General features: G+C 62.3%; 2 protein-coding genes across 21 annotated transcripts in view; both read right to left on the reverse strand.

Annotated features, from left to right (window-relative positions):
- Positions 1-6,447: 6,447 nt before the first annotated feature.
- On the reverse strand, positions 6,448-14,847 carry NSMF (NMDA receptor synaptonuclear signaling and neuronal migration factor). 15 transcript variants are annotated; one of them, XM_041724144.1, is made up of 16 exons: positions 14,602-14,847; positions 14,135-14,196; positions 12,964-13,470; positions 11,847-11,922; positions 11,073-11,078; positions 10,704-10,772; positions 9,932-10,008; positions 9,431-9,520; positions 8,850-8,974; positions 8,540-8,623; positions 8,427-8,460; positions 8,279-8,349; positions 8,108-8,187; positions 7,902-8,004; positions 7,615-7,690; positions 6,448-7,533 (listed from the first exon to the last, which is right to left on the reverse strand). In XM_041724144.1, exons 1-16 carry the CDS (start codon positions 14,670-14,672, stop codon positions 7,436-7,438), a joined length of 1,629 nt encoding a protein of 542 aa, XP_041580078.1. In that variant the 5' UTR covers positions 14,673-14,847; the 3' UTR covers positions 6,448-7,435. The 15 variants fall into 15 exon arrangements, with proteins under 15 accessions (XP_041580078.1, XP_041580081.1, XP_041580080.1 ...); XM_041724147.1 differs by having other exon boundaries at positions 9,956-10,008; positions 14,602-14,846; XM_041724146.1 differs by lacking the exon at positions 11,073-11,078.
- A 675-nt stretch (positions 14,848-15,522) lies between these two features.
- PNPLA7 (patatin like phospholipase domain containing 7) overlaps positions 15,523-21,032 on the reverse strand; it is a 66,895-nt gene continuing 61,385 nt past the window's right edge. For all 6 annotated transcript variants that reach the window (XM_041724137.1, XM_041724136.1, XM_041724142.1 and 3 more), the window contains 9 exons: positions 19,399-19,515; positions 19,166-19,235; positions 18,307-18,423; positions 17,696-17,844; positions 17,147-17,299; positions 16,919-17,029; positions 16,414-16,498; positions 16,110-16,213; positions 15,523-15,940 (listed from right to left, as the gene is read on the reverse strand). In XM_041724137.1, coding sequence (XP_041580071.1) covers positions 15,851-15,940; positions 16,110-16,213; positions 16,414-16,498; positions 16,919-17,029; positions 17,147-17,299; positions 17,696-17,844; positions 18,307-18,423; positions 19,166-19,235; positions 19,399-19,515 — 996 coding nt within the window. In that variant the 3' untranslated portion in view covers positions 15,523-15,850. The remainder of the gene's footprint in view (positions 15,941-16,109; positions 16,214-16,413; positions 16,499-16,918; positions 17,030-17,146; positions 17,300-17,695; positions 17,845-18,306; positions 18,424-19,165; positions 19,236-19,398; positions 19,516-21,032) is intronic.

Below are 21,032 nucleotides of genomic sequence, written 5' to 3' on the forward strand. Positions count from 1 at the left end.
GAGCTTCCCCCAAGAACACGCATCCTGAGACCCCCAGCCAGAGGATGGGCAAACTCCTCCACTGTCAGGATAGCCCCCTTTGACCAGTACAGCCCCCTCCTGACCAGGACAGCCCCCCTCTGACTGGGACAGCCCCCCCTTACCTGTGCTGCCAGAGAGACTGCTGCAGTGAGGACAGAGCTGGGCGGCCGTCCCTCGGGCTCCCGTCCCTTGGGCTCCTGCCAAGTGCTGTCCCGCCTCCGTCCCTCTGCTGGTCACCACCCTCCTCCACCTGGGCCTCAGCAGCAGGTGACAGGGTCTGGGAAGGGTCCCCACCGGTGGGTACTGTTCATGCCCAATCCAGACTGGCCACCAGTGCTATGCAGTGAGCTCAGGCCCCGCAGAGGGGTCACCCCCATCCCCCAGGGTCACCCCCTAGGGTTACGACCTCACCCTACCTGCCCCACTCAGTGGCCCGCCCAGGGGCCCCCACCCCTCTCTGGAGGCTGCACGCACAGACTTTGCCCTCTGACCCTGCCCTCCCCTGCGGGCAGCCTGGGTTTGGCCTAAGGGAAGGTCAGAGTCCGGTGACCCAGGGCTTGGCCAGAGCAAAGGCCGGAGGAGGCCTGACTGACACATGGTCCAGGGAGGACAGGGACACCCAGCTCCCTGGTGCTGCTGTTTGGTTATTTCGAGTGTATAATGAAGTCGCTCTGTTTTTGCACATGTGTAGACACACAGGAACACCACCAGTCACCCCTCCCCGTGCCCCTTGGGTCGTGCCCTGACCCCCTGGTCCCCCACCCTGCCAAATGCCTCTGGTCACAGTCCTGTTGCTGGGAGGTGGCCACGGGGCTGGGTGAGCCTGGTGGCCCCCAGGCAGAGCAGAGTGCTTCCTGGTCCCTCCTGTGCCTGGGCCAGTCCATACAGATGGGGTGCATGTTGGCTGGCCTGCCCTCGGGGAAGCATCTGGGGAGTCTTCACCCTGGCCGTGGCTGTGGAGGTCCTGGTGCCCTGATCGCCCTCGGGAGACACACTGCCAAGCATATGGCCAAGTCATGTTGACCTGGATTCCAAACTGCCCAGGTCTGCAGGAAGGTCCAGCTTCCTGCCTCCTCCCCAGCATTTGGGGTCATGATTTTTAACTTCAGCTGATCTGATGGGTGAAGCCTCATTATGGGTTCACATTGCCCCCATGGCTGGTATCCTGGACACCTGTGCAGCACTGATGTGCACACGCATCTTCCCCGATCACGTGTCACATCTCCTCCCTTTAAACTGGATTCTTTCATTTCTTCCCATGAGAGTCAAGGAGTCTGAAGAAGTGGCTTTTGGCTCAGGGGCTTGAGTGACCCCCGGCTGCACAGAAAGTCCATCAGGAGACACCGCCCCCCCTTGATGTATGCGTAGGCCTAACTGACCTAGGGATACTCACGACCCGGCACCGGAACCAGGAAAGGAGGACCATCTGTGGCCATGAGGCCACCCACTGCCCTAGGGCTGCCCTCCCTGGGCCTGTGCTCCCTGCCCTTCCTGCCTCTACTGGAAGCTCTTGCCCAGCTGCTAGTCTCCGAGATGCCTGGTTCACAACGTGTGTTTAGAGCTACGGTGTCTCTGTTTCGCATGCACTGCATGGTTTCGGCCAAGGTCACGGCCACCATGCAGGGATGGCCCGACTATGGCCCCACTGCCGAGAGCACCCTCCTTCCCGCATGACCTCTCATGCCCCCTTCTCATGCACCTGGCCACATGTGCAGCATCCTTCCGGGTCCTGCTGTGTCCGCCTGCCCCATGTCTGTCTGAGCGGGGCCGGTGTGTACCTCTGGCTGCCGTGCCCTGCCCTGGAAGCCCTGGGAGCACGGCAAAGCCCCTATCCAGCTTCATGTCTCCTAAAAGTTGCTTAGTTCTCCTCGCTCCTATGTGCTTCCAGGTAAAGTTTGCCGGCCTCTCTAGCTACAAAACCTCCTTCTGAAATTTCTGCGACCATTTTAGGGAGAATTGACAGCCTCACAAGTGTCAGCCTTCGGGTCTGCGAACACAGTCCTGTTTATTTAGGATTTAGGTCTTTTAAATATTTTCTTTGGCCAGAATTTCTAGTTTTCAGATCCACGATCCTGCACATGTGTGTTTTTGAATTCAGCTTATTTGAGCACAACGGCCAAGTTTACCCATTTCTCTGTCTCACACATTCTGCATATGGGAAGTCACAGGCTGTAGCTCTGTCTGCCTGATAAGCAGGACTCCGCCCCATGGACCCGCCCCATCCACCTCCGATCATCCCCTGCTGGACACAAGTTACCCCCATCCTGACCTAAGTAATGCTGCGATGATGGAGGCACAGATCTGTTCAAACTCGCATGTTGGTCTCCTTTGGGTGAGTGTCTGGTGGTTCAAGGCTGGGTCCTGGGGCGGCTCCAGTTTCATCCTCCTGAGGACCACCCCCCCATATCCCCACAGAGGCCCCCAGTTTGCATCCCTGCCCACAGGCCAGGAGGCCCTTGCCCTTGCCCTGTGTCCTCACTAACACCTGTTGTGTCTCATGTTGTTAGTTTGAGCCACTGTCACAAGTGTGAAGTAACATCTCATTGTGGTTGGATTTGCAGCTGGGTATGACCATCTTACACGTGTCTATTGGCCATTGGGAGGTCTTCCTTGGAAACGTGTCTGTGGGGTCCTCTGCCCATCTTTTAATCAGCTTGTTCTTTGTTTTTTGTTTTTGTTTTTTACTACTGAGCCATGTGAATTTTGGGCACCAGCCCCCAGCAGACACGATTGGCAATGATCTTTCCTCATCTGCAAGCTGCCTGTCTGCTCCATGGACGGGCTCCTCTGTTAGCGGATTTTTGGTTTCATTTGGTTGCACTTGTTTATTTCTTGTGCTGGTGACTATCATCACTAAGACCAACACCAAGGAGCTTCTTCTGGTCATTCCATGGTCTCAGGTCTGACTTTCAAGTCTTGGTCTTATATTTTATAGTGTGTATTTTGTTAGTTTGTACCCAAGTATTTCATTTATTTTTGTGGGAGCTATTACACATCCTATTATTATTTTTAAAAATCTTACTTGTTTATTCATGAGACACACAGAGAGGCAGAGACACAGAGGGAGAAGCAGGCTCTCCGCGGGGAACCTGATGCGGGACTCGATCCCAGGACCCCAGGACCACACCCTGAGCCGAAGGCAGACACTCAGCCACTGAGCTCCCCAGGCACCTACATCGTATTATTTTAAATTCCATATTCAACTAACTGTCCATGAGGAGCAAGTAAGAATGCAGCTGGTCCTCGGGTGCTGGCCTGCAGCCCAGTGCTCACTCATTAGTTCCCAGGATTTGGAACCTCTGCCATCGGTAGGGAGGAGCAGCCTTACCACTTCCTTTCCCATGGGCCTGCATTGTATTTCCCTTTCTTGCCTTATTGGCACGTTGAGCAGGTGCAGGGTTAGCACCTGTGCTTTGTCCCCGACCTTGAGGGAAGAGCGTTCAGCCACTTGGCGTGGAGCTTTGCAATGCTTGTAGGCAGACACCCTCCTTTGAGTTGAGGAAGCTCCCTTCTCCTTTGCTGGAGACGTTTTCTTCATCGATGAAAGTTCTGTTTCCTGGTGCTTTCACCTCGTCCATTAACACGCCCGTGTGGTTTTTCCTTCCTTAGACTCTTGATACAGGGTGTTCATGGTTTTTTCTTGATACAAAACCGGCCTTAAAGTCTCAGAAGACTCTCTCTGGTGGTGTTACATTCTCTTCTTTATATTTTTCTGGATTTCATTTGTTGACACAGTCCTCCTTATTTGTGGAGTTTTATTTACAATTTTGTCTACTAACCAAGACTTTTTTGTGATCCCCAAACCAATACTTGCAGGATCACTTAGGGACGTGGAGGGCAGGAAAGCCCTTGAGCACCGGGATAGCAGCAGACATAGCTCAGTGGAGGGTGAGCAAGGCCACATCCACCTTCTCGTGTCCGCCCACACTGGAGGCAGCATCCTCTTCACGGCCCTGTCGTGTTTGCACGTCTGTGCATCGTCTTGGCAGTTTCTGTCTGGGACCCTGGCTATGGTGCCAGGTGCTGCAGCCTCTCCCTGCCGGCTGGTCCCTAGGGCTTCCACTCGGATACCATCCTAGGAAATGGGGTCTGGCCTCCCCCTGCGGCCTGGGTGGTCCTCGCACCATGGCACCCCCTTCCCTTCACCGCATCTCCCGTTTGGCTTTGCTGGGCCCGCCTCCGGGAGCAGCCAGTCTGTGGCGCAGGGCCTAAGCGCAGGGCTCAGGTCACCAACATCCTTGCAGGTGGCCTCCGCACCTCCTCCGTACTCAGCCTGCATGGCTGCCGTTCCTGGGCCCGCAGACATGCTGGCCCTGCTCCCTTAGTGTGTGCAGACTTTGTCAGTGGAGCTGTTGGCACGTGTCCTTTCCAAAAGCAGCGGGGCAGGTGGTGGTGCCAAGTGCAAGCTTCAATGTCACAATGAGGGGGCACCAGAGGGTTCCAGGAGAGGCAGAGGTGCCCCGTGCTGCTGGCAGGGGTGCTTGAGGGGCCTGCACAGAGGCCAGGCTGGAGATGGCAATGGGGAGGTGTAGCGGGCATATCCTGGCCGTGGTCCCCCTCCACCCACTGTGGGTAGGCATGCGTGCATCCCCATATGGGCAGCTCCTTTCCTCTACCTCCCAGGATAGGAATCGCGCCCCCCCTCAGGTCATCCCCCCTAGCACACCAGGTCCCAGTGTCCTACTATAGCGCCCATTTGCAGGGCCTGAAAGGGGCAGGCCAGGTGCCCACATGTCCTGAGCAAGGCCTCGAGGGTGGAGGCCAGCAGTGCCCATGCCATCTGGAGAGACGAACACCATCCCCAGGCCAGGTCTTCAGGTCACTGTGAGGGTGCACAGGTCAGGGTGAGGGAGCAGGACTCCCTTCACTGCTGCTCACCCCCCTGTTCACTATGACAAAGCCTGCAGGCTCCCTCTGATCAATGGCCCTTTGGAACCACCTGCTTCTGGGAAAGCCCAGTGTATGACCCAGCCTGGCCCCAACAAAGGCGCGAACCAGGGCAGCGGGTGTCTGCCTGTGGGGCAGGGGGGCAGGGCAGGGGTTGCTGCTCGGGAGCCACACATGCACGCACCTCAGCTTTATTAGAGAAACAGCAAGAGTGAAGCGAGTGTGCAGGGGGCAGGGGAGGAGGTGAGGGGAGAACCTCAAACTCCCTGCTGAGCTTGGTGCCCCGTGCAGGGCTTGACCTGGATCATGACCTGGGCCCAGATGCCCCACATCAGACTACCTTCCTTAAATGCTCTAATGACCCATGGGACCTTTCCCGCCCACTCACCAGAACTGGGCACCAAGTATCCTAATGTTTGTGCCAAACCAAAAGGCAAGAAGGGCCGTGTCCCCCCCGCTGGCTCCCAGGGGGTCCCTGATGGACCACGTGCCTATCAGCCCCTGGATGCCCTTGCCCAGCTCCCCATGGGCTGCCCTACTCTCCTTATTAGCACAGAACGTAGGTGGGGAACCCTCCACCTCCACCCCCGCCTCTCTCTCACTGGTCACTCTCACTGCTGCGGGGGGTGCAGCCATGACCCCGGCCAGCCTCGGCCCCATCTGCCACCACCTTCCCCCGGTGTCTCCTCCGCACATTTGCCTGTGAGCCCTAGAGTCACGTGCTGGCCGCCCTTTGCCCCTCTCTGCCTTCCCCGGGGACCCTAGGGGGCATACACCAAGGCAGAGGCGTCTCAGGGCCCATGAGAAGCCAGGGGACAGGAAGGGGCAGGGACCCAGGCTCCAGCGGGTCCCAGGTGAGGGCTGCACACAACGTGCAGGCCACTGGGTCATGAGGGGAGTGCCAGCCTCACGGTTGTACAGGCACTGACACCCATGGACAGGAAGCCAGGCAGCACCGCAGAGGCTGCAGGTGGGGGGAGCAGGGCGGCTGCGTCAGGGCTCAGGGCCCAGGCACTGAAACCTTGCACATGACACAGCCCAGCACATGAGCATGGATAGCCACCTGGTCCACGTGCCTATGGGTTCACTTGCTCCCGTCGCCACCTACACATCAGTTGCCCACTTGCTCGGCTCCCACACTCCTCCTGGCCCCCAGCACCTGCTGCTTCATCCTGGGGCCATGGGGGACCTGGCTGAGAGCACTGGGCACAGCCAGCAAAGCACGGCCAGCTGGTCCTAGGGTCACGCTGACCATACATGAGGGGGTCTAAGGGGTGGGTAGACCCCTCTGCTGGGTGTGGCGGCAGGGTGTAGGGGTATCTGCCCTCCCCTCTTGATGGCTCTGCCTCCTGAAGGAGCTTACCCTCCCCACGGCTAGACCCTCTTGTGGAGCATGCCCCTCAGCAGGAGTGTCTGGGGTCCCCCAGCTCTGTGTCCAGGCAGAGGTGTGCAGGCAGCCACCCCAGGCCAGGAGGCCCCAAAGTTCCTGGCCCCCTGGAGACAGTGAACAGTGCTGAGAGAGGAGACTGAGGCGGCAGCCGCAGCGGAGGGTCAGGTTTAATGGTCACTCTAAGGGATATATCGTACATCATTCAGAGCCCAGCACACACCCCTGCCCCTCCTTCTGCTGAGGGAACAGCCAAGTGTCCTCAGACCCAGGCTCTGTGAAGGGGGGCCTGCCCCCGAGCCCCAGCTATATACAAGAGCTGGCCCAGAAAGGCCACAGGCCCGCAGTCCACTGGCTGCTCAGAGCTGCGGGGGTGCCCGCCCCCCGGGACCCAGCCCAGCTGCCCCACGGAACCCTGTGCACTGAGAGAGTGCTGCAGACCTGGGCAGGCGAGAGCTGAGCCACACTGCAGCATTGGGGTGGCGGCCGCTGGAGGCTGGGGAGCGGGCAGGACCCAGCTCGACCCAGAACCTCCTCCAGGGCAGCGCAGGCCTGCTCTCTCCACCACTGCCCAGGTGCCCCTGCTGGGCCGGTGCGGCTGAGGTCAGAGGAAGCAGGGGGTACAAGAGGGCACAAGCGCAAACCATCGGGGTCTTGGCCAGGGCTGGAGCCAGGCCGGACAGCCGGGCAGCACTGCCCCACAGACGGGCCGCCCTGGTGCTGGTGATCAAATACGGCAGGGCTGGGGGGTGGCTGGGGGCAGAGAGGGTCCTGAACACATGTCGGACTAGGTTGTCTACACCATAACTGGTAACAGAGCACTGAACTATTCAACTAGTAATGCTGCTTCCCTTTGAATTGTTTTGGGGGTGTGAAAATTGCACTTATTTCTATGAACCCACATTGAGGAGCTGCCCGGTACAGGGCTGAGGCCCCATCAGCGTCTGGCTGCCGGGCAACCCCTGGCTGCGTGGGCCGAGGCTCTGACCTCTGTGGCCCGTGGTGCAGTGAGGGCCATACCCCCTGGCAGGGAACCTGAGGGACATCTGAGGGTGCCCTGAATAGGCCGTGAACACTGGGACCCATGCGGCCCAGCCCCAGCCACTAGTCCAAGGGAGCAGCCGGGTGCAGGCCTGTCCCTCAGAGCACGTCCTCGAAATCCAGCAGCTTCGAGTGCTGGCGGCTCTTCCACAGGCGGTACAGCCGGAAGTCAAAGTAGGTCTCGATCATCTGCTTCCCTGGGCAGAAGAAGAAAGGCCAGGACTCAGGCCTTGGCTCCCGGATGCGACCTGAGGCTGCCAACCGGCCTGGAAACTCACCTTGGGCCGACAGCTCCAATGGGGACTCGAAGGTGACCCTGTATGGGGTCATGAGGCTCCTGAGATTCTGGAAGAGCTGGAAGGGCAGGGCAGGGCCATGAGTTCAGGATGGGGGAGGGAGAGGATGGGGGACAGTATTGGGGCAGCAGGACCCCCACGGGGCTCAAGCACAAGGGACCCTGGGGGCTAAAAAAAGAAAGGAGGGTAGAATGACCAATGAGAGGTTAGTGGGGTTGGGTTGTCCGCAAGCCCAGGGCAGGGTCTGGGGGGCGGGGGCGTCCCTGTACCTTCTCCCCGTTGGGATTCCCCAGAATATAGCAGCCCATGATGTGGATGATGTTTGGCTCTGGGTTCACTTTGCTCATCAAGCGGCTCAACCGCTTCCAGAAGCTGTGAGGGGAGGCGTGGGTCACAGATGGCCTCTGCCCAGGCCTCCAGGGCAAGGATGGGGGGCCAGGGCGCAGGGGCTGGGGTGGCCCCCCTGCCCACTCACTGGATCATGTCCTCTTCTTTCTCCACTTTGGCAAATGTGGCCACCTTGTTCTTGAGCAGGTACAGGTGTCCGGGGCCACCCTGGAGGAGACGGCGGTTGGCCCCTGGGGCGCACACGGAAGGTGCCCGATCACTGCCCCCACCCCACCCCCGCCCACAGGCTGAGCCCCACCTGGCAGAAGATCAGCATCTTCCAGATCTTGGCCCCCTTGTGGTAGACATTCAGCTTCTTCTCTATTTCCTCTAGGGAGGGGGCAGTGTGAGCTCTGTTCCCCAGGGACCCTCCCTCCCACACACTGGGGGGCTTGGAGGCCACATACCCAGGATGTCCTCAAAAGTCGCATGCTCGTGGTCCTGAAACAGATACAGGCCACATGGGGGTCAGCGCCCTGCGGGCAGCAGCCCACCCAGCCCCAGGAGCAGAGGCACTCACATAGAGGATGGGGATGATGGATGGGTCGTCCCTGCGAATGATGGTCGGGATGTATTCAGCTTTGGGTACCTTGGAGGAGATGAGCTGGAGACAGCGTGGGGAGCTTGCTCAGGGCCCAGCCGCCTGGGAGCCCCGGGTCGTGGGAGGGCCCCAAGGTACCCCGCACCCCCCTCGAGGCTGCTGGGAGGCCTTGTGGCTGTATCACATGCAGGTAGAGCCGCTTGGGCTCCTGGAAGAAAAAGGAACTCCCCGCCCCCACCAGCCCAGGACTGGCTGGAATAGGAACAGGGCAAAGACGGCCCGACCTCACCATGACCTTGGGGGGCACAAAGCCCTCGGTGTCACAGGCCACAGCCTCCAGGCCCTTCTCAGTCTCCCAGTCCAGATCCTCAAAGGCCTCCCCCAGGGTGCAGTGCGAGCTCTGCAGGTCACTACCTGGGGGGCAGGATGGGTCACCAGGACTGCAGAGCAGCACAGTACCCCCAGCTGCAGCCCACATACACGGGGTGGACAGAGCCCACACTGAAGGTTCCTGGAGGGTCCTTCAGGCCAGCCAGCACCCAGAGCGGGTGACAGAGACCAACACAGGCCACCAGCAGCCTGGCAACACTGCCACTGGATGCTGTGGCATTGCGGACCCTGGGGAGGCCAGTGAAGCCGGGTGTGGGTAGTGCAGCCCTGGCCACTCGGCGCCCTGGAGCTGGTGCAGCACACAGCCCTGCCCTTAGTTACCCTGCCCACGAGGTCGGTGGTACCAGCGCCCCCACCTCAGCGGGGGTAAACTGAGGCTCAGAGAGCGGAAGCGCACAAGCCTAGCTGCCGGGGCAGGAGGTCGGCCCTGCGCAGCGCAGGAGCTGGGGGCCTAGGGGACCTCCCTGCGCTGGCACCTACTGTCTCGGGAGTCGTGAGAAGTGTCGGCTTTCATGGGGGTGGGATCGCTCCAGGACCGGCTGAAGCTCCGCTCCCGCCGCTCAGCGAACGCTGCAGTGAGAGCAAAGCGGGGTCAGCAGCGGGGTCAGCAGGGTCATCAGGCAGGCTGACCTGGGCCACCCCACGACCCCCTGGGGACCTGGAAGGTCAGAGGATGCCCCCTGATGGCCCAGGGAGGGCGAGCAGGGTTAGCGGTGCCCCCGGAACTTGCCAGAGCTGAAGGTGGGCGGCCAAGGGGAGGGTGGTCAGAGGCCAAGGGCGGGGCCAGAGGTGGGACCCTGTGGAGGGGTTGGGGGTGGGGCCTGGAGCCAGAGGCGGAGCCTAAGAGCCAGGTTCCAAGGAGGGGATGGAGGGGGGCGGGTGCTGGAGCGGGGAGGAAGGTGCTGGCGGGGTTAGGACTGCGGGGTCTTTCAGGAGCAGCGAGCAGCCTGCGAAGCCCTGGTGGAGAGCAGCGCCGCCCACCTGCCCACCTGCCCGGGGTCTTACTCTGGGCCTTCACCCTCCGGCTGCCGACCATGCGCAGGTGTTTGCGGAAGTTCCTGGGGAAGAAACACGGGGGCTGCTGAGGATCGCCAGGGTGGGCGGCGGTGGTCAGCCCCCCATGCCCTCTGCTTGTCACTACTGCCCACGGCCAGGCCTGATGTCGCCCGAGGTCCTGCCTGCACCCCTTAGGGATGGAAATCCTTGCACCTGTGCCTTCCTGCCCACCACCCCCTTGGAAGCCCTGACCCGACGATGCCTTCCCAGCCCCGCGCCTCCACTGCCCACCTCCGAAGCCCAGGGCCCCCTCTCCCAGTGCTCAGGGCAGACCAGCTGCCTGTACCAACCCCAGGCAGGTGTGCAGTCTAGAGACTCCCTCCCTGCCGGTGTCCCTGGGCCACCTCAGAGACGGGTCTTTGCCCCCAGACTTGTGCCCAGCCAGGGTCCAGTGTCCAAGATGGACAAGGTTTCTGGTCACATCTTTGAGGTGGGGCTTGCTGCTGACCCCACAGCTCTGGGGTTCAAAGGCCAGAGAGAGACATGGGTGGGCTAGCTGGCTGTCAACGGACCCCCCAAAACAGGCCCGGAGGCCCAGGTCACACGACCTCTCCTGCCTGCTGCGTCCCCAGAGCAGGGCCAGGCCAGTGGTCGCCACCGCCCTTCCCCCATCAGGTCTGCCAGAGCCCAGTGGGTCCAGGCCAGACCAGCACAGACAAGAGACGGACCCTGGTGGCGAGTGGCTGGCAGGCCCTACCTCTGGATTACAGACGCGGAATCATTCTCCCGTTTCCGGCGCTTCCTCTCCGCGTAGCCCCTGAACACCCTGGGAAACCACCACGAGTCAGCACTGCCCTTGGCCGCAGGTAGGAGGGACCGAGACGTGGGGACAGAGACATGAGCACAGGGCCTGGAGGGGCATCCAGGGCGCCGGGCCAGGCAGAAGGGTCCTGGCCTGTCTCACCCTGTCTCCGCCCGGCACCTGGCAGGCCCTGCCACGGCCTTGGTGCTTGCTGGGGCACAACAATGCCCTTGTCCCTGGCCTGCCCAAACCTACTGGGGGCTGGGAGGGTTCCCCCAGGGACAGCCACGGTGCTCTCAGGCTCAGGTCCCACAGGGTACTTACGAGATGCTGGAGATGCGGCGGGAGGGGCAGCATGAGAAAGAAGACACAGTGAGCCACGACCCCTGCAGCCCCCAAGATTCCCGGTTACTACCTTCCCCGTCATTGACTCTGAGGGTCCCTCACTCGCATGCCAGGTATGGGCAGCACACTAGCTATGCTGCGGAAAGCCCACAAAAGGGCAGTGGATGTGGAGGTCACTGGCCTGTGCTACCAGGTGCTGTGACGTGGTCAGGCTGCCCCCAGCCAGCCTGAGAGCCGTGGTGGGCCCCCCTGGGTAGCACAAGGGGAGGGAGCCTGGCAGCCAGGGGTGCCTCTCTAGAAAACCCAGCTATGTGTCACGGAGTCAGCGCCAAAGGCCCCAAGCGGGGGAGGGGGGGGGGCTCCTGCTGTGTGGCCCCTTGGGGTGCGTACAGGACACAGGTCATTGGCTGTCTGGGGAGCTGAGCTGAGGCAGCGGCCTAGAACAATCACTGCCACTGGTGCCTGCAGCGGTTGCAGCCCTAGGCTAAGTCCCCTGAAGACTGTGAGGGCCGGGGAAGACCATGAGGGCTCTCCAGTGCCAGGAGAGCAGAGGACAGGGCCATGGCAGGGGGGCATGGAGAGGCAGCTGGGGGGCTTGGGGAGCAGAGCGGCCAGCCCTGCCTTCCTCGGCACTGGGGTCACATCTGGCAGGTGGGCCTGGGGGCGGGAGGGCATGGCAGTAGTTCCTGAGCAGCGAGCTCCAAGAGGAGGCCCCAGGTCCAGGCTGTGGCTGTGTATCAGGTCATGACTCACGCTTGCATAGTTGTGGTTGCTGTATGGAAGCTGAAGAGGTTTTCCTTGGGGAACCAGGTACGGATGGGGACGTCATCTGCAAGATGAAACAAGTGGTAAGGGTGGCTGGGAATTCCCACAGCCTGTACTCCCACCTGCTCTGCCAAAACCCATGGACGAAGGGCACCAGGTTCCTAACCCTCTCCCAGGTGGGCGGACACTGGCAGGGGCTATCAGGCAATGAGCCTGCTCAGCTGTTGAAGCCAAGACAGCTCAGCAGCTTCGTGACGATGGTCTTTGCTGAGCTCTCTCTGGGGCTGCCTACAGCTGAGGAGCGCTGCTCTGGAAGCACAGCCTGTGTCCAAGGTGCCCAGGGCCAAGATTTACTCTGCTTCCCTTTGGTGAGGCAGGGAGGGGGAGGGGGACAAGGGCTGCAGCCTCCGGAGGCTCTGGGGCCTGCTCTGCTGCCTGCACCCTCCATGCCCTGGGACCATTCCAAGAGGGCTGGGGTAGAGGCCTCCCTTCTCAGGACCTCTATGGGCCCTACAGGGTGGAGGAGGGCGTGCTGTTCCTTCTCAGCCTCACCCCTGCCCCAGCCTCCTGCTGTGTCCATCAGAGGAGCACGAGGTCTAAGGTGAGCAGCGCATACCCCAGGCCATGCTGATGCCCAGGCTGTGCTGACATGAAGCCCAGAAGGCATCCTGGGATGATGTGGGGACTCAGCTGTTGGCAGCCTGCTCCTCAGGAGGTGACCTAGGGTCAGCAGGCAGGGGGGCTGCTCGCTGTCCCACAGAGCTGTCCTCTAGACACAGTCAGCCTCCAGGGTGCACCAGCCTCCCAACAGCTCAGCCATCCTGGGGGGTGCCCGATGGCAGGCCAGGCTCAAATGGCCATGTGCTTCCTGAGGGGAGTGGGACCCAGGGCAGTTACAAGTCCTCAGACCTCCCTAGAGGCAGCCTGATCTAACTAGGCCATGTCTTGTGCCTGCTCAATCCTCAAGATTCCCCTGGTCCCCCTCCTGCAGGAAGCACTCCTGGATTGACTTAATGCTGCATGGCACCCCGCACACCACGACCTGGACAGTGGTTGTCACCAGCAAACCCTGGCACCCACCCTTCACCCCTGGGCCTGCCCTCACCAGACACACGATCGACACTGTACATCCTCTCCAGCTTCTTGCGGCGGTTCGTGGCCTCAGGCAGAGGTGGCTGGTCCAGCCCAAAGGTCCGAGGGGAGGGGCTGGGACCAGGGGCCAGCTGGGCGCATCCAGGACACTCCTTAGAGCCCTGGCGGCTGCCTGCCCAGCTCTGGCAGGACCTGCTGACATCCTCTCGGCTACCCCCCGGGCTGGCACGCAGGGGCTGGCTGTGGTGGTGGGGGTGCCGCTCCCGCTGCCTCCGCCCCTTCACCACAGCCAGCTCAATGGCCTCGGCCTCCGGGCTGGGCAGAAGGGCCGGCTCCCCAGAGATGGTGTACACACGGGGCTGGGGGCCCTCACCGGCCGGCTGCCCACCAACAGCCTCCTCTGAGAGGCTGCCCTCGTAGCGGCCGTTGGAGACGAGGGAGAGGCGGCGCTTGTTCTGGGGGGCAGGCTGCATCTCGGGGGACCCGTCGTGGCCAGAGTAGGCATCGGCCAGCAGGTGGTCTGGGGGAGAGGCAGCAGGTGAGCTGCAGTCCTCTGGCCTTGCCCTCCCACCCTCCTGGTGCCGCAAGGGCAGAGAACACCCAGCGAGTGCCTGGCCCAGCGGTGGAGGGAGCTGCCCTCCAGCCCCAGTGCCCAAATCCTACGCCCCAGCCATCCTCAGAAAAGGTGTTTGCGAGCTGCGCACTTCTCTCAGAGACTCCCACCCTCCTCCTACCTGGGCCCCAGGCCCTGGGTGTGTGTGGGTGGAGGTGACAAGCTGTACTACCTGTGGGTGACAGGGGTGGACAGGAATAAACAGGCCACCTCCCAGCCTACCACTGCACCCGTGTGCCCAGTGCCAACTTCTCCCCTCCCCCCCACCAGCTGGCCCCCAGAGACAGTGGTGCCAGCCCTGGGGGTGCCAGGAGGCCTGTTGCCATGCCAACGGCCCAGGCTGGGTGGGTGCCATGGTGATGAGTGACTCGGAGCTCCTCCTGGGGCTCTGGGCCAGGGAGGGCAGGGGGCGTGAGGAAGCCAGCCCAGCAGGGCAACAGCTGAACTCACAGCCCAAGGGTTGGGACTGGCCCTTGGCCTGGGGCCTGGACAGCATCCCTAGGTCCCTAGGTCGTAGGGGTGGGGCGGGGCTGCAGACCCACCCCTCTGGCACCTCTTCGAGAGCCCCTACCTGCACCATTCCGATTCTCAGGGTGACTCTGGGACAGGTACTCGCCAAATGCTCGGGCTGCTCTGAAGGGTGGACAGCGGGGTGCGCCGTCAGTACACCCAGGCCCCTCTGGACTCCCCCGACACCGGAGCCTGGGGCCCCCACCCCCACTCCCACCCCCACTCAGGCTCCGGGCACCAGCGAGCGAGGGTTCGGGGTCACCCCAGGCAGACCGTGCGGTCCCACCCCCAGAGACCCCAGGGCTGGCAGGTGGCAGTTCCAGAGACCCTGGGGTCCCAGAGCAGCGTGGCCGGGGCCAGGCCGGCCTTCTGTCCAGACCCCGTCACTCCGTGGGGGGGGCGTCGTGAGGTCTGGGAGGGGAGCGGCGCCGAGGTGGGGGTGGGAGCGGGGGAGGGGACGCGGCGTGAAGCCCCGCCGCGGGGGAGGGCGCGGGCGCTGAGCCCCGGCGGCCGGCCCGCCGCACTCACCGCACTTTGGCCGCCACCGAGGACATGGCCTCGCTCCTGAGCGCCCTCCTCCGGGAGGCGGCGGCGCCCATGGTCGCGGCGGCGGCGCATCCCCCGGCCTCAGAGCGCGCCCCGCGCCCGCCGCCTCCGCCGGGGGAGCCGCACCGCGCCGGGGCTCCGGCCCGGGACCCGCATGGCCGCGCGGGGCCGTCCGCGAGTCCCGCCGCACGGGGAGAGCGCGGCTGGGGCTGGGGGCGGCGGCTCCGCCCACCACGACGTCACGGGAGGGCGGGGCTGGGAGGCGACCCGCCCACCACGACGTCATGCCTGGGGGCGGCAGCGGGTGACGTCGGGGCCCGATGGGTCGTCCGAAGGGAACTGGGGCGGTGGCTCCGCCCCCCGGGGAGGTCGGGATGGGGGTGATGGGAACCAGAGAAACTGAGGCTGAAGCTCACTTGGCTTCAAGGTCCTGGGCCATCGGGCCAGGGGTCTCCCTGCCCCCCAGAGACTTGCGGGGGCTGCGGACCCCAAGGGTAGGGCCAGAGCTGTCCCTTCTTTTGTACAAAGCACTCCGTGGCGCTATTTAACGACCTGAGCGGGCATGGGCGGCACACAGCCTAGGAGAGCAGCCCATGTTCCGCGGGAAAGGTGCCCGAGACATCAGGCGTGGACGCCTTTCAGCTCGGGGCGCCTCAGCCCCAGGCCGCCCCCGGGGCGTCCTGCCTGTCTGGCCAGTGGTTGCTGGAGGGTCCCAAGCCCCAGCAGAGGGGTGCCTGGGGTCCCCACATGGTGACTTCGGAGGACAGCAGGCAAGGCCACACTCATGAATGTGCCCCCGCCCGCCGGTGGAGCAGTGATGGGGGCCAGGGCTGCTCCCTGGCTCCACTGGGACCTGTCGTGCTGCATTCTGCCACAGGGGCCTTGACGACGGACACGTCCACACACCATCAGATCTACCTTTATTGACACACAAAGTGGATGCACCAGGGGCTCCAACATCTCAGAGGCCTTGGGAGCCCCCAAGAGGCGGGCACAGCCCTGGGGACTGCTGTGTGTGCAGAGGGTGCGAGGACCCGGCGCCCCACCACAAGCTGCCGGCGCACGCAGGCCAGAGCCACCCAAAGCAGCCTGATGCTGGGCTCAGTGGTGCATGGGGCCCTGGACCCCTGCCGGGTCTTCCTGGCAGCTCCTCCCAGGAGCGGTAGGAGCCAGGGTCTCTGAAGGAGGCCTGCGGCACACATTGCTGTGGGGTGCATCCAAGTGGAGACTTCTAGGTCAGGGTGTTAGGGGAAGCAGGAGTCCCAGGACAGTTCTGCAAAGCTAGACCAGGGTGCCGATGCCGAAATGAGGGCTCGTCCTCCTGGAGGCAGACCACACAATATAAATGGGGAGTGAGCTTGGAGGGCTGAACCTGGGCCAGGTTTGTCTGGCTCTGCACCGCCGTAGGGCAGCAGGGACGGGGCAGCTGCCTGCCTGGAGCCCTGAGCGCTGACTCAGCCTAGGGGCAAAGGTGGGGCTGGGCAGCTCACCGAGTCTGAGCCCAGGTGGGCTGGGGCACTCTGGAAGTCAGCATAGGCGTCCTTGGGGCCATCTGGCAGCTCTTCCTCATACTCCGTCTGGTAGTCAGACTCATCTGGGCAGAGGGGAGGGCTGTGTTGATCGACTCCTGAGGGCAGGGGCCATGCCATGGTGCCCCAGGTGTCCCCTGCAGCTTAGGAGGTCCAGGGAGGTTGGTGGCTTAGGGCAGCTTGTTGGGTGTGTCAAGGGTTAGAAGGAGACGTGGCTACCACCACCCTCAGCTATGCAGGCGTGTGTCCTGAGTGTCCAACTCACCATCCACTGTGGCTACCTTGGCGGGCTCAATGCGTGACACAATCTCGGCAAGGTCAGTGAAGGAGGCATTGGGGCAGGTGAGGACCTGGGGGGCCGAGATGGAGGAGACATGTGGCCTGGTCCCCCAGACCACAGCCCTTGGCTGCCTGGCCAGGCCCACAGCCCCCTCTCTGCAAGCCTCTATGATCCCAGCCTGCTGAGGTTCCCAGACCCCTAGAGTTGGGGCAGGCGCATGGAAGATGAGCAGAGGCCTGAGCAGACCCCTATCCTCTTCCACCACAAGCAGCATAGAGCCAAAGGGGGGCAAAAAGAAGGGATGCTGGGAGAGGCTAAGAGGTATCCCTGACAGGGCCACACCCCTGCCCTTAGTGCCAGAGGCTTGAGTGGCTGAGAGGGTGTGCTGAAGTACCACAGGCCGCCCTGCATGTCTCAGGCCCATCGAGGCAGGCAGAGGACTAGTCCCAGAAGGTGAGAAGGGAAGCAGGGGCGCAAATTGGGCACTCACGTCACACGCTGTCATCTTGCTTGTCCCCTGTCGGTCCTGTAGCATCTTTTCTAGCACACCGCTTCGACCCCAGATATCAAACACTGTCCGCCCATGCTGGTACCCCACTTCCTGCACACACACCAGCAACCCCGGGACCAAGCGTCAGGAGCCCCCACTTCTGAGCCCAGGAGTGAGGGCAGGCAGGCTCTAGACCCCACAGACCCTCCACAGCCCAGCTGCACTCACACAAATCTCGTTGAATTTGCCGAAGTCCAGAGTCCCGTAGCTGTCGATGGGGGGCCGCAGGTACTCACAGTACTCGCTGTTCTTCACCATTTCCAGCTGCCGGACGCAGCACACATAGGCCAGACGTGTCTGGATCTCTGCCATGTTCAACACCTGCTGCCATCACAGCATCTGAGCGTGGCTCTGCAGTCCCCACACGGCCCCGGGAACCCCGTAGGGGCACAGCTGCCTGTGTCTCATGCCCTGGCCCTCTCCCTCCCCTCTTCCACAGGGGGGCACATCTCTGCTAGGCCTGGGAGGAGGGTAGGCGCCCAGCCAGGGTTCCTGGAGATGTGTCCTGGTGGTAGTGGGCCTGTCCCCTTTCTGCAGAGCTGGTCCAGGCAGGATCCCTGGCAAGGACAGTGAGCAAACGACTGCAGCCCCGTTGGCCTTGGAGGCCAGAATGCACTACAACCCTCCTCCGCCCATGGGAGGCGTGTGGGCAGCACCACACTGTCCACCTTGGGGACACCTGGCAGCCTGGGCACTGGGCACAGCTATGCCCCCGACCTTGACTTTTGTGGCCAAGGGGTTCCAACGCTTCCACAGCAGCCACCACCCAGACAGTGCATCGCCATAGTTGGTGAGGTCCGTCTCATCCTGGCTGCCCACGTCGATGGCAATCACCACCTTTGCCCCCATAGATCTGGCCACATCCGCTGGTGGAAGACAGTCCTGGTCACCACCCAGGGCAGGCATGCAGAGCCCCAGGGGAGCAGGGCCTGGAGCAGGGACGGGTACAGCCTGCAAGGGCCAGAGGGTCTTGTCTCTAGTGTCACTCCTGGGCCTGAAGAGGGGCAGCCTCAGAACCGTCCAACAGGTGACAGGTGTGCCCAACGGAGGGGCCTCACCCACAACAAACCTGGCACTTTCTGACTGTTAATTCCGGCTGTGGGCACAGATGGGACCTAATTGCTCTCAGCTCCTCTACTTGGCCCTTGTCCTGGGCGCTGCTAAGCTGACAAACAGCCATATGCTGGGAGCACACAGTGCCCAAGCATGTGTACAAGGGCATGTCTGTGCCTACACGTGTTCTCTGGGTCCCCTGAGTCCTGTAATTCCCCCAGAACACTCTGAGGACAACGTGTGCTACCAACCTCCCCACCCACTGGCGGTGGTACCTGGCAGGTTGTTGATGTACCCGCCATCCATCAGCAGGTGTCCATCCTTGGGGTCGCAGAGGGGAGGCATGTAGCCTGACAGGGACATGCTGGCACGCACGTACCTCCACAGGGAGCCTGTGAGGGAGTTGGGGGGTGGGGGAGGTCACTGGAGCCTGCCAAGGGGCAGGAGGGGAGCCCTCGCTGCCCACAGTGGGTCTCTGCCCTGTACCCCCAGAGCCCTGCAAGCGTGGGGTCCTGAAGTCTGCTGGATGGCACCTGTCCTGAATAGACAGACGCACCTTCTGTTCTTCCTCCTCTACAGGGAGGCTCTGTCCCTGGAGGGAACACAGGGCTGGCCAAAGCCTTCTGTGAGCACCCCTGTCCCACTCACCTCCAAAGAGACACATGCACTTGGCTCCCAGACCACTCTGGCCTGGAAGGGGCCCTTGGCTGCCAGCCATGCCCTTGCCTCCTGGGGCCCAGCCCGCGTCTCCCAGAACCTGCTGATCTGAAGGCATAGACAGGTGCCCCGAGTGTGCCCTTCGCCTCACTCCTCTCTGCTCTCAGCCCACACAGCTATCTCCACTTGTGTCCAGTTTGGGCTTCTGGGTGTTTCCAGACTCTTGGTGATGTCCCTGCCCATTTCTTTCATGCTCACAGCAAGTTCCTCTCTGTGTTCAGGTCTCCATGAGCTTCTTGCCTCCTTGGGTCACTCTGGTGTGTCCTCTGGTTCGTGGAGCCACCAGGCTCTCTGCCTGCCTGCCCCCCAGTGCTGGGGCTTCAATACCCCTCCGCTGAGCCACTCTGCCCCGAGTAGGGGCTATGCCCCATGCACGCCTGGGCCTGCATGAAGGGAACCCAAGGACGAGGCACTCACCATCCGTGTGGACCCGCATGGCCGAGGCTGTGATGTCCGTGGTGATGGTGAAGTAGGGGATCCACAGGTCCTGCAAGGGGAGGGCAGGACTCAGAAGGGCCCCCCCTCGACCTTGCAGGCCCAGTGGCTCGAGGGGATAGGGAGGATGCTGAGTGTCCAGACACAAGTCAGGGTCAGGCTGGCTGTGGGCTCCAGCTGGGGCTCCCCAGGATGGTCCCTGCTTGGCGCAGCACCTCGATCTGCCGGTCTTTGAAGACGTTACAGATGCTGCTGTTAAAGCCGGCTCCCGAGAACATGGAGGTGATGGGGTAGGTCAAGTCCAGCACTGTCTTCACCATGGATGTCATGTCCTGAGTGGGCAGGGCACACATGAGAACCCTGCAGAGGATGAGGGGCACCCCCCCACCTGCTGGCACAGGCCCTGGATGATCCCATGGGGCCCAGAAAGGGAGCAGGGATACAGCATCCTGAGGGATCTCTGGGGGGAGTGAATGCCTGGAGGTCTTGTGAGGATGCTCACTGACACCTGGCTCTCACTGCCTGTTCAGGTGGGGGGCTGGGGGGTGTTCAGGACAAAGCTCAGTCCAGGGCAACACTGGTGGGTAAGTGACCAGCTGCCCTGCCCCAGCTCACATCCCACCACGGCAGACTCTCATCGGGGTCTGGGAAGCAGTGGCCCTTTCTGCTGAAGCCCCCAGTCTTCTCTCTCTGTGGGACTGAGGCCCACCCTTACTCAGTGAAGATGGGGCCATTGAGACCTGCAAGGAGCAGGACAGGTAACGGGCAGGCCATGCTGGCCTGGCCCCCAGAACGCCTGGGTTCAAGGCTGCCTGACTTCTTAAGGGGCAGGGATAGAGAGGAAGGTCCTCTGCCTCTGTGCAAACAAGAGGTGAGACAGAAGAGCCCAGAACACAGGCCATACACGGGGAGGGCCCCCAGCCGAGGGTGAGCTGCCCCCCAACATGCTCACGCTGAGAGGAACAGGACAGGCAGAGGAACACCTGTGCAGCGACTCAGAGTCCTCTGCAGTTAGCAAGGCACTCCTCAAGGAGCCCCTGTCTAGTGCCACAGAGCCTGCAGAGGCACCTGGTGGCTCTTGGCATGGCAAGAGACCAGAGGCTCCTGCAGACAGGTAGGGAGAGAGGGACAGCCTGCCTGCCTTGTAGAGTGGCCTTCTGCAGGGTCTCTTGGCCCAAGGCACACCGAGGACAATGGAGGCAATCAGGCCCAAAGCCCCTGGCCATGCCCACACCTGCAGTGGATGCAGCTGACGCTGAGGCTGAAGCACATGGCCCCCACCCCCTGTTCTCTGACACCACCCTTCGTGACGAGCTGCGTTAGCCCCTGGAGCCCTCATGGAGTGGCCACTGAGGGGTGTCTCTGAAGTGTCTGTGGGGCCACGTGGGTGGGGCACAGAACCTGCTCTGACAGCTTCTGCTACAGAACAGGACCAACTTCCTTTCTAGAAGGAAAACTCGAATACTTTTGGCCCTGCTGAGTTTTAGCCAGGGTTTTGTCCTGCTCCATGAGAACAAGGGAGCCACAGGTGCAGACCACACCACAGGGTGGCAGTGAGCTCCCCCCATGCTCCACCCCACCATGCTCCACTCCACCCATGGAGCTGCCCCAGTGGGCAGCTTCCCTTTCTCCCAGCTGTCCTCACTGCCCCCCACCTTCTCTGTCCCTGGGGCCCTTGCATGGGGGTCTTTGCACCCCGGAGAGGCCACTGCTGCTGCAGGGCTGGCTGGTGCTTAGCAAAGGCAGGGGCTCGCCGCTGGGAAGTCTTGGCAAATAGTGGTCCCGAGCCCACACCTGGACTTGCTTTATCAAATTCTCACCCCCTGCCACAATCAGCCAGGGTCAGGCC

Source organism: Vulpes lagopus, chromosome 12 (assembly GCF_018345385.1).
Source record: "Vulpes lagopus strain Blue_001 chromosome 12, ASM1834538v1, whole genome shotgun sequence".
NCBI classification, from domain to species: Eukaryota; Metazoa; Chordata; class Mammalia; order Carnivora; family Canidae; genus Vulpes; species Vulpes lagopus.